This window comes from Scyliorhinus canicula, chromosome 10 (assembly GCF_902713615.1).
Source record: "Scyliorhinus canicula chromosome 10, sScyCan1.1, whole genome shotgun sequence".
Classification (NCBI taxonomy): Eukaryota; Metazoa; Chordata; class Chondrichthyes; order Carcharhiniformes; family Scyliorhinidae; genus Scyliorhinus; species Scyliorhinus canicula.
Window position 1 is genome coordinate 105,669,731 of NC_052155.1, and position 13,028 is coordinate 105,682,758.

The 13,028-nt window shown below is 40.6% G+C and overlaps 1 protein-coding gene across 1 annotated transcript in view; it reads left to right on the forward strand.

Moving 5' to 3' along the window:
• mtfr1 (mitochondrial fission regulator 1) overlaps positions 1-3,765 on the forward strand; it is a 38,796-nt gene extending 35,031 nt beyond the window's left edge. The window contains 3 exon segments of the mRNA XM_038809486.1: positions 633-724; positions 727-794; positions 1,595-3,765. Coding sequence (XP_038665414.1) covers positions 633-724; positions 727-794; positions 1,595-1,663 — 229 coding nt within the window. The 3' untranslated portion in view covers positions 1,664-3,765.
• The last annotated feature ends 9,263 nt before the right edge of the window (positions 3,766-13,028 follow it).

Genomic DNA, 13,028 nt, shown 5'->3' on the forward strand with positions numbered 1-13,028 from the left:
TCAAGTGGCACATAAACACTCGTATGGACTGGTTGGGCAGAATAGCCTTTTTGTGCCATACAGCCTATATAATTCTATGTTTTTGGGAGAGATGGTGAGAAGGAAAGAGGACTGGGTAGTAATATTAGATACTACAGCAATAGAATGCGAGGGTGTTTAAGGGAGTGTGTTGCCACTTTATTGACTCCGTCTTGAGAAATAAGGAATTAAATGATGTAAATCTTGATCATTGCAAGCCGCTATCAAAGAGTGGAGGTGAGATGGAGGAGGGAATTTGCAAAGATATTCAAGAACATAATAAACATAAGGGGTGGCACGGTAGCACAGTGGTTACTATTGTTGCTTCATCACGCCAGGGGCCTGGTTCGATGTTTGGGCCACTATCTGCAGAGTCTGCATGCTCTCCCCGTGGCTGCGTGGGTTTCCTCTGGGTGCTCCAGTTTCCTCCCACAAATCCCAAAAGACGTGCTTGTTAGGTGAATTGGGCATTCTGAATTCTCCCTCTGTGTACCCGAACAGGCGCCGGAATGTGGTGACTTGGGGATTTTCACAGTAAAATCATTGCAGTGATAATGTAAGCCTGCTCGTGACAATAATAAATATTATTATTAAAATATGTAATTTCATTTCAGATCTTTGGATGATTTAAAGCCCAAACAAGACCAATCTACAGATCCAACAGCATTAATAGCAGCAGCTTTGAAACGCAAATTTGCGCATCGCTACAAAATGATAGATGTAGTGGAAATCAATCTTCAAGCTCTGACTTTCAAGCAAGCACAGAACACCCAAAGGTAAGTGCAAAGTTAAGGTGGTTAGTCACAATTCAGTTCTTTCAAATTAAGTATTTGCGAAATATGAAACTATTGATCTGAACCTTTGAGGCAATGGTTTTAAACATGCTCCCTTTTCTCTTGTAAAGTCCCTTTTTACTTACAAAACACAAACCTTTCCAAATACTCCAGTTCAGGCCAACAGTTCTCAGCTATCCACCCCTTCCACTGCTCTTGGCCTCGAACTGTAATCTTTAGATCATCCATCTCTTTTGCCCCACCTTTTGTTGTAGTGACTTCAGTTGCACATTAAGGGCATTTAAATGGTCATTGGATAAACATATGGATGATAAGGGAATAGTGTAGATGGGCTTTAGAGTGGTTTCACAGGTCGGTGCAACATCGAGGGCCGAAGGGCATGTACTGCGCTGTAATGTTCTTTGGCCGTATTTTGGCATTCCCTCCCTAGACCAGTCTGTTTCTCCATGTCTTTCTCCACCTTGTAAGAGCATTCTCAAAACCCAATTTTGAACAAAGCAATTAGTCATCTTTTCTAAGTCGCCCAGCCATTATTTATTTTATTTCTGATGTCTGCTCTGTACTACGTGGTATTTTCTATGTTAATAGTGCTGCAATTTAAGTGATTGCTATTTTACATTGTTGGTGCTACGATGCATTGTCCAGTTAAAAATGATAATGGCTTCCTATGAACTGATGTTCTTTGTTCTCAAAAGCGTAAATCCTCTGCTATCAAAGTTTAACAAAACAAACTGACAACTCAATAAGGCTTTGATATTTTATTCTACTTTTCTTTCTAATAGTTTGGACAACACATGCTGAAGCCAATGGGAAAGAGAAAACCATTGTTAGGAAATACACCGCAGTCCTGATCAGGCAGGAGAGAAAAGCTTGTACTTTTCCTCTAGTTTGGACTTTAATTCACATGACACTTGAAGTATGAAGAAATACTGCTACTGCTAAATCTTTGTGGTTTACATACGGGATACTTCTGAAATCAGGGTTTAAAAATGTAAATTTTATCTTTTGGCTTACTGACTTCATGTGCCAGTAAGTGTTTTGCATGTATTCACAAAGAGAAAACAGCCAAATTCAAATGTTTGAAGTTATTGTGTTGCTTTTTATATGTTTGTCTTAAATGAGGCACCTGGGCTGACTAAATTTAATTAGATGGTTGTTTTAATTGTGTTTTAAATAAGCCATAGTATTTTCCTGCTTTGGCATTTACACTAATTTAAACAGTAATAAGCTGTGGTCGTCACTTACAGCAACTACTGTAAATTTATTGTAAACCAGGTAATTTGGCAAATAAATTATGCTGTTTACCTATCTTGAAATCTAAGTAACACATCACAGGACCCATTTAAAAATCAAATAGTTCCAACATTTTTCAATGTTGTTATTTTGTTTATTAATTAAAGTAGGAGTGTGGGTAATGATGTACTTGGATACTGCAATCTTCGGTGAGAGGCCTGAACTACCATATGCAGTAAATGTTGAGTCATCTCTTGTCTATTATTACTTGCAATTAACCTCCCTCACTGAATTTCAACTCCTTTTAACCAGCTCTTCCTGCTTAAACAAAAAGTTAAACGGTGACTAAAGAATGAAGGCAACTAAAAAAGATAGTAATATTATTCTTGTTAACTATTTAATTTGTAAAATATCTTGATGGTAGAACACTCTTATTTCAAATACCAATCCTGAAAATCCAGTGCACCATCGCTTTGTTCAAAACCAGAAATTCTTCAGATGATAGTTATAGCAGACATGCACTTTCATCATTTTAATAATTGGGTGCAAGTGTAAAACTTTGTCTCATTCCCCTGGTATTTTTATATGCATAGTAGCCTGGAAATACACTTAATTTTCTTTAATTAATTTTAAGAGCTTCTGTAATACAATATTGCTTCAAATTGGACCAAAATAACTTATGGTATTATATATTTACATTAAAATTACACTATAACTGCTGGAATTCCCAGAATCCACTCAAGGTAGTAGAATAAGGGTAGACATTAGCTTAATTTCAGAAGACCTAAAACGATTGTATAATACTTTTTAATCCCATGTTTGTTGTACAAAAAATTAATTTCCTGCACAGAAATGTAGGTATGCTCAAATTTAAATTTTATTTTTCCATAGTGGGAAATATGTTTTAATCTAGTTTTTTAAAATGTATATTGTATAAATTGGGGCGTGGGGTCATAGGGGAGTGCATAAGGTGTTTTAATAATTTTTAAATGGTCGACCATCTCCAGCACACCGTAGAATTATTGTCTGAGATGCAGCTAGAGAACTATGTTGCAAAAAGAAAGTTAGCTTTAAAAAGAGGAGTAGAGGAGTATTACTTTGTGTATGAGTATGTTTAAACTTGTAATTCGGAGAGCCATATCAACTTTTGAAACATGCCTCTTTTTTCACAACAGTGTGATATCTGCTCCCTAGCCATTGCTAATACTTTTTACACTGATTTTAGAAGAAATAATTCTCGCCTTGTTCTCAGTTTGATCTAACTTGCCCACACCAGAGATTGAAGGAGCAAAGCCACCGTTTGTTACCTCGTGGTTCACCATCAGTGTTTTTATTTTTTCCTTTAAAAAATTGCATTTATAGCCAAGTCTAGCAACGCATGCTAGCTCTTGGTACAACAAACATATTTAAAGAAAACAAACCCTTGTGTATTAAAATGTATATTCTATTAGCTTATTTTATTTATGAGTAATAAGTAAATTATACATTACCAAATATTTTACATGTTTGAACGTAATATTTTATAACCTTGGAACTGTGTTTTCAATTGTGCGATCTGATATACATTGCAAAAATATATTCTAATACAGATTCAAATGTATAACCCTGCAGTACTGCTCCATATTGTACAATACTTATTACTATCAGACTGTTGGAAAATGTAAAATGTTTTATTTGTTTAAAATGTAAACTCAACACTAAAGGTTACTCAATGATAATAGTTCTATTGTTATTTAATTGTTTTTTTGTGAACAAACCATGTATGATTCTATTGACATAGTTTTGCACATTTCATGTCAATGTGGCATTTTTTGTAACACATCAAAGGCAAACATCTACTGTTGTGCTGAATTTTCGAAGTCAGCAATTTAGCAACTGTAATGCGACTACAGTACCACTTGGTGTAGTGTAACTGAAACATTAGGGAACAAACACCAATGCCCTGTACAACAATCCTGTAGCAAAACATCCTACTTTTATGTTCATTCCCTTTGCAGTAAATTCCATTTGTCTTCCTAATCATTTATTGCACCTGCATGATTCATGTACCGGGACAAACTGATCCGCCTGTACCCTAATTCTTTCTGCTGAAGTGGACAGGTTTACATTTTCCGCATTATTCTCTCTGCCAAATTTTTGCCTGCTTGCTTAACCTATCTATCTATTCCTTTGCAGACACCTTGTGTTCTCTTCATGGTTTAACTTTCATTCCTATATTTGTGTCATCAGCAAATTTAGTAACCATTAATTTGGTCACATCATCCAAGTCATTAATATAGATTGTTAATAGTAGAGCCTCCCACATTGATCTGTGTCTCATTTGATCTTGCCAACCCCAAAATGACCCATTTATGTCTACTGACTCCTGTTAGCTAACCAATCCACAAAACATGTTACCCCTACACCTAAACTTCATGAGACCATCTTTTTCAGCAGCCAGGCATTTTCAAATTGGTATGGCTAAATTAAGAGTTCCCTTTGCCTAATTAGACATCATGCAAGAATTAGCTGTTCTTTTCAGCAGTAATTGCTGTAAAGAGACATGTTGTCCAAGCTTTTTGTCATACACTCATCAGGGCAAACACAAGAATGCCAAATTTCAAATGATCACAATTTATCCTATAGGAGAAAAGTGTGCGGAGTGAGTACATTTTGAATATTCAGTGTTTTCAATGATTTGTTAAAATCCCCAAATTTTTTGTTACAGTAGCCAGATGAAAAGCACTATCCCAAATTCCAGTGTTACTGATATTACATTGAAATGAAAATGGCTTATTGTCACAAGTAGGCTTCAAATGAAGTTACTGTGAAAAGCCCCTAGTCGTCACATTCTGGTGCTTGTTTCGGGGAGGCTGGTACGGGAATTGAACCGTGCTGCTGGACTGCCTTGGTCTGCTTTCAAAGCCAGCGGTTCAACCAGCCCCTGAATGATCAAATTTGGCTTTGTTAAAATGGGAAATAGCATTCTTCCTGCAAGATTATTTGCATCAAGAGCAATTGACTGTTTTCTAAGTATTCAATTGTTGCTTTTGAGAGGTAAAGCATTGTGTCTCCAGAAGCCACCAACAGTGGTGCGATAGCATAATGGTGGTCACTGGAAATAAATTCCAGCACGGTTCGAGAATCTGAAATTGGATTTTAAAAGCTGCCATCAGTACAAGTGACCATGAAGCCATCAGAATTTATAAACAACGGAAGGCAATCTACCAAGCTTATGGCCAATGTGGGACTCCAGTCCCACACCAAAATAGTTGACTCTTAGCTGCCTTCTGATGTAACCTGGCAAGTTACAATTAAATGCTGATCCTTCCAGTAAGGCCCACATCCTGAAAAAATAATAAAAGCTTTACTGCCACAACTGAGATTTGATAATGTGATGTACTGTCTTATTTTCTAATGCATACAAAAGCATTTAAAAAATCAGTAGTTCTATGGTACAAATTGCACAATCTGGCATCACATTAATCTTGCTTTTGTTTAATTGTAAAAGTTATTCTGTTTGCTTTGGACACCTTTGTAGTTACTACTTTCATTTGCAACACATTTATTATAAAGAGAAAAATACATAGCCAAATAGACACGACAGCAGAATAGCTTTTCCTTTCATTTGTGGGATGTGAACATTGTTGACAAGGCCAACATTTGTTGCCCCTCCCTAAATGTTTTTGGGATTTGAACCATTTAAGTCTATGTGATGTAGGTACATTCAACAGTTAGGGGGAGGAAGTTCCAGGTTATTGATATAGTGACTGAAGGAATGGAGAAGTTCCAAGTCAGGGTTGTGTATGACTTGGAGGATAACAAAAGGTTATGGGTTTAGTGGATGTGAAAGGCATAATTACATGTTTGAAGTTGGAATTTGACCTCTTCTACTCAGTCAATTCCCTCTGATGTAAACCCCTCTGATCTATGGGAAACCTGTAAGGTTTATGCTAGCGGCTATATTTCATATACGGCCAGCAAAGGAGGCTGTCATGTTACATACGGCCAGCAAAAGACCTAAAATGGTGGAGCGGCAGTGCTGGTTGGAAGAAAAATTGACAAGCAGAGACTTGAGTATGTCAGGAGACCAACCGCTTGTTGAAAGGAATGTGTAACTCATGTGGCACTGGACTCCTTGCTGACTTAGCAGGTTGAGAGGAGTTTAAAGTTTGTGAACCGTTTGACTAGGACGAAGGCTGACTATTGGATCCTCAGCACCATGAGGCAGTATGCTCCGTGCCGCCCTTTAAATGCTCCTATTTCTAAGAGAGAAGTGGCTCTTGCATTGATGGAACTTGATTGATTGGTAAGACCCAAGGGCCTGATGGTTTTGGGTGTGAAATTTAAAGACTTACTAATAGATCGGCTAATTGGCAAGTACAGTCACTCATTTAAAGGAGGTCTGCTACTGCAAATGCTCCAAGATGCTAATGTTTCCTTCATTCTGAAGGCAAGCAAGAATCATAATTTACAGTGCAGAAGGAGTCAATTCAGCCCATCAAGTCTGCACTGGCTCTTAAGAGCACCCATTTAAGCCCACACCTCCACCCCATCCCCATAATCCAGTAACCCCATCTAACCTAAGGGCAATTTAGCATAGCCAATCCACCTAACTTGCACATCTTTGGACTGTAGGAGGAAACCAGAGCACCCAGAGGGAAGACACGGGGAAAATGTGAAGACTCTGCAGTGTGACCCAAGCCAGGAATCGAACCTGCGACCCTGGAGATGTAAAGCCACTGTGCTACCGTGCCACCTCAAATCCTGAAGAGTGCATATCCTATAGGCCAATTTTGATGCCGAATGTAGATTTGAAGTTGTCCGAAGTGTCAGCATGGCCTCTGGAGGGGTTTTCCCATTGATCATCAAGAGCAAACAGACTGGGTTCATAAAGGGCTGGAATTAGTGTAAGTACGTTAGGAATCTCTTGAATGTTATTCGGGTCTTTTAAAAACAGGCATTAGATGGGTTGGTGATCTCCTTGGATGCGGAGTAGCGTTGTTTATTTTATTCCCTGCAAATGCTTGGGTTGGGAGTGCTTTTTTTTATAAAAACCCTCTGGTAGCAGTGCTTATGGGCAGTTACAGGCCTGAGAATTTGTCTCCAGCGAGAGACAGGGATGCTCCTAAGACTGCAATAGTCATAGATCACTAACTGATGTAATTAAGACAAGACCCTTCGTTTTTTGGTCTACATAGTGGAGGGGAGCAGCATAAAATCACTTCGGTGACAGTGTGTTACTGTTTGTGTTTAGGCCAGGCATTTCTGTTTCCGCTGTTATTGACGTGGTGGATAGATTTTGCCTTTTCTCGGGCTATAAAATTCATTTCACCAAATCTGAAGCCGTACCACTGGGTAGGCTCAGAGGAGACTCATTTCCTAATTTTCTACTCAAGTGGTCCCCTTCAGGATTTACTTCTCTGGGTATAGTCTATTCTTTGGGACCTGCTCTGTTGGTCATCCTTGCTGATTTTGTGGTTGGGCAGGATAGTGTTGATTAGGATGAATGTGTTGCCTAGGTTATTGTATTCCTTACAGATGTTGCCAATCTTGCTTTCTGCTAAGGTCCTCAAGGAAATTAATGGGATGCTCAGTTTATTTTACATGGAACAAGAATAAACCTTATGTAAAACAAGATACTCTTTAAAAATAAATCTGCAACTTGACAACTATACACCTTGATGCTTCAGTTTCCCCAGTAGAAAAAAATCCTGATTTCTGTATAATGAATCTAAGCAATCAGTTAGTAAATGTTATCACACTTTTCCAGATCCTGTGTAGAATAGATTAGAAACACTGCAGTCTTGGAGAAGATTTTGCATGTAGTCTTGATGAGGAAACCTGGGGTAATGTATGGGAAATGCTAATTAAAATTTGTCTGTAATAGAACGAAAGAGACTCAGTTTAAAATATTATGCCATCTACATATCGGACCAAGCTTGAGACAGGTTTGACCCTGCTATATCCATGTTGTGCCGAAAGTGCAAGGTAGTCAAGGGGGAACTACATTCAGTGTGTGGTCTCAAAATTCAATCTAACTGGACTGGTCTACTAAGAGCTTGAGAAGATATTCAGTATGGCCTTATAATTGTATCCATTGTTCCTAATTATGGTACTCCTAAATAGTAGAATCATTGACACAAACGAAAAATAGCTCTATAGCATCCTAGCCTTCGCCGCTCAGATGAACATCCTTTGCTTGCGGATTAGTGATAATTATCCTTCCATTAAGAATTAGCTAAAATTATCATGGAGTATATCTCTATAAGAGTTCCTAACTTCATATTCCATTCTAAATCGGATGCATTCCAAAACATATGGGATCCCTCTCTCAAATGGGCTCCCCTATGTCTGACTTGCTTCTTCAAGGTTTTCCATAAGTTATGGAGCACCATCACAAACTCACTCTACATGTTGGTGTGCACTATATTGTCATGTTTACATGCCCCTATCCTCTTTCCTATTTAGCTTCTCCATTCATTGTACTTATTGTTTGGTGGGTAAAAACACGATTAATGATTATGCTGAATGAATTGTGTTGCATGTATGAGCACTTATACTGTATCAGTTTTGAGAGTTTATTGCATTTATAAAATGAAAACTAATAAAAATATAAGTTTTTAAAAAACGAAGGCAGAAGAGCAAAGGGTGCTGGTGATACAGGTGAACATTAAAAGCAGCAGCATAGCTCAGCAAAAGTATTAAAACTGCTAACAAAGCACTGGGATTTATTTCTAGCAAGGCCCACTTCAAAAATACTTACTTGGATCAAAAGCACTTTGCTACATGATTAGGTCAAAAGGGAGTTGTTCTGCCACCTCTAGTCATTTGACTTAGATCATTCCCTCATCTCATGGGGAGGTGGTGGTAGTACAAAGACCCAGGTTAAAGCTTTGGGGACCTGGATTAGAATCTCACAAAAAATGGTGAAATTTCAATTCAATAAAAATCAAACCAAAAGTCTAAATGAGGACACTTGAAAAACCCCCATCTGATTCACTAATGTCCTAGAGGGAAGGAAATCTGCTGTCCTTACTTGGTCTGGCCTGTGTGACTCCGGTCACAGCAACTTGGTTGACTCTTAACTGTCCTCTGAAATAGAACAAAGAACAAAAGAAGAAAAGTACAGCACAGGAACGGGCCCTTCGGCCCTCCAAGCCTGCTCCGACCATGCTGCCCATCTAAACTAAAATCTTCTACACTTCCTGGGTCCGTATCCCTCTATTCCCATCCTATTCATGTATTTGTCAAGATGCCCCTTAAATGTCACTATCGTCCCTGCTTTCACCACCACCTCTGGCAGCGAGTTCCAGACACCCACTACCCGGTGTGTAAAAAAACTTGCCTCGTACATCTACTCTAAACCTTGCCCCTCACACGTTAAAACTATGCCCCCTAGTAATTGACCCCTCGACCCTGGGAAAAAGCCTCTGACTATCCACCCTGTCTATGCCCCTCATAATTTTGTAGACCTCTATCAGGTCGCCCCCCCCCAACCTCAGTCATTCCAGTGAGAACAAGCTGAGTTTATTCAACCGCTCCTCATAGCTAATGCCCTCCATACCAGGCAACATCCTGGTAAATCTCTTCTGCACCCTCTCTAAAGCCTCCACATCCTTCTAGCAGTGTGGCGATCAGAATTGAACACTGTACTCCAAGTGTGGCCGAACTAAGGCTCTATACAGCTGCAACATGACTTGCCAATTCTTATACTCAAAGCCTCAGCAAATGAAGGCAAGCATGCCATATGCCTTCTTGACTACCTTCTCCACCGGTGTTGCCCCTTTCAGTGACCTGTGGACCTGTACACCTAGATCTCTCTGACTTTCAATACTCGAGGGTTCTACCATACACTGTATATTCCCTACCTGCATTAGACCTTCCAAAATGCATTACCTCACATTTGTCCGGATTAAACTCCATCTGCCATCTCTGCCCAAGTCTCCAAATGATCTAAATCCTGCTGTATCCTCTCAGTCCTCATCGCTATCCGCAATTCCACCAACCTTCATGTCGTCTGCAAACTTACTAATCAGACCAGTTACATTTTCCTCCAAATCATTTATATATACTATGAACAGCAAAGGTCCCAGCACTGATCCCTGCAGAACACCACTAGTCACAGCCCTCCAATTAGAAAAACACCCTTCCATTACTCTCTGCCTTCTATGACCTAGCCAGTTCTGTATCCATCATGCCAGCTCACCCCTGATCCAGTGTGACTTCACCTTTTATACCAGTCTACCATGAGGGACCTTGTCAAAGGCCTTACTGAAGTCCATATAGACAACATGCACTGCCCTACCTGCATCAATCATCTTTGTCACCTCTTTGAAAAACTCTATCAAGTTAGTGAGAGACGACCTCCCCTTCACAAAACCATGCTGCCTCTCACTAATACGTCCATTTGCTTCCAAATAGGAGTAGATCCTGTCTCGAAGAATTCTCTCTAGTAATTTCCCTATCACTGACATAAGGCTCACCGGCCTGTAGTTCCCTGGATTATCCTTGCTACCCTTCTTAAACAAAGGAACAACATTGGCTATTCTCCAGTCCTCCGGGACATCACCTGAAGACAGTGAGGAGGCAAAGATTTCCGTCAAGGCCTCAGCAATTTCCTTTTTAGCCTCCTTCAGTATTCTGGGGTAGATCCCATCAGGCCCTGGGGACTTATCTACCTTAATAGTTTTCAAGATGCCCAACACCTCGTCTTTTGGGATCCGAATGTGACCCAGGCTATCTACACACCCTTCTCCAGACTTAACATTCACCAATTCCTTCTCTTTGGTGAATACTGATGCAAAGTATTAATTTAGTACCTCGCCCATTTCCTCTGGCTCCACACACAGATTCCCTTGCCTATCCTTCAGTGGGACAACCCTTTCCCACATATAAGATGTTGATTTACCCTCAAACATCCGCCCCCAATCTAGGTTCTTCAGTTCCCACCTAATATTGTTATAATTAGCCTTCCCCCAATTTAGCATTCACGTTAGGACCACTTATCCTTGTCCACCAGCACTTGAAAACTTACTGAATTGTGGTCACTGTTCCCAAAATGCTCCCCTCCTGAAACTTCTACCACCTGGCCGGGCTCATTTCCCAATACCAGGTCCAGTACAGCCCCTTCCCGAGTTGGACTGTCTACATATTGTTTTAAGAAGCCCTCCTGGGTGCTCCTTACAAACTCTGCCCCGTCTAAGCCCCTAGCACTAAGTGAGTCCTAGTCAATATTGGGGAAGTTGAAGTCTCCAATCACAACAACCCTGTTGTTTTTACTCGTTTTCAAAATCAGTCTACCCATCTGCTCCTCTATCTCCTGCTGGCTGTTGGGAGGCCTGTAGTAAACCCCCAACACTGACTGCACCCTTCTTATTCCTGATCTCTACCCATATAGCCTCACTGCCCTCGGAGGTGTCCTCCCGTCGTACAGCTGTGATATTCTCCCTAACCAGTAGCGCAACTCTGCCACCCCTTTTACATCCCCCTCCCCTTTTACATCCCCCTCTATCCCGCCTGAAACATCTAAATCCTGGGACGTTTAGCTGCCAATCCTGTCCTTTCCTCAATCAGGTCTCTGTAATGGCAACAACATCATAGTTCCATGTACTAATTCAAGCTCTAAGTTTATCTGCCTTACCCGTAATAATACTTGCATTAAAACATATGCACTTCCGGCCACCAGACCTGCTGTTTTCAGCAACATCTCCCTGTCTGCTCTTCCCTCAGAGCCATACTGGCCCCATTCCCTAGTTCTCCCTCAATGCTTTCACTTTCTGACCTATTGCTCCGGTACCCACCCCCCTGCCATACTAGTTTAAACCCTCCCGTGTGACACTAGCAAACCTCGCGGCCAGGATATTTATGCTCCAGTTTAGATGCAACCCGTCCTTCTTATACAGGTCACACCTGCCCCGGAAGAGCTCCCAGTGGTCCAGATAACTGAAAACCTCCCTCCTACACCAGCTGTTTAGCCAAGTGTTTAACTGCTCTATCTTCCTATTTCTAGCCTCACTGGCACGTGGCACAGGGAGTAATCCTGAGATTACAACCCGAGAGGTCCTGTCTTTTAACTTTCTGCCTAGCTCCCTGAATGCCTGCTGCAGGACCTCATGCCCCTTCCTGCCCATGTACATATTGGTACTAATGACAACGACCTCTTGCCTGTTTGCCCTCCCTTCAGGATCCTGCTACCCGTTCGGTGACATCCTGGACCCTGGCACCAGGGAGGCAACATACCATCCTAGAGTCTCTCTCATGTCCACAGAAGCGCCTATCTGTGCCCCTGACTATAGAGCCCCCTATGACTATTGCTCTTTTGTGCTTTGACCCTCCCTGCTGAACATCAGAGCCAGCCGTGATGCCACTGCTCGGCTGTTTTCCCCCCGATAGGCTATCAACCCCGACAGTATCCAAAGGGGTATACCTGTTCGAGAGGGGGACAAACAATGGCTTAGCAAGTCACTCAGTTCAAGAGCAATTCAGGATGGGCAATAAATGGTCACCAGTCAGTGACTCTCCACATCCCATGAATGAATTTACGTAAAGATGTGTGCGAGGGCCAAGATTATTTTAGTTTTCTGTCCCATCTCTGGCCTTTCATTCCATTGTGCTCGATGGGTTAAATAGGCTTCACCAATTGATTAACAGTAGCTGCACAACTTTATTTTTTGCTTGCAACTAATAAACATAAAAACTCGGGCAATAAATGAGATTTAGAGCTTTCCAGCTTTCCCGCTGATGGAGGCGAGTTCCCCAGCTTAATTATTTTTCACAAGAACAATGATTTTTAAGCCAAATGTAGTTTCTCTTATTGTAATTATTCAATTACTTATAATTCCAAAATCAGTTACTGGGGCGGTTACAAAAGCAGTGTATGAAGGTTTCTGCCATGCTTTACTGAACCAGTGATTAAAGTGAAATCCTGATCCTGTGTAATAAGTGAAATGTGAACAGTGCACTATCAATAAAAAGATTAAAATTTCACAGATCAAACAGACA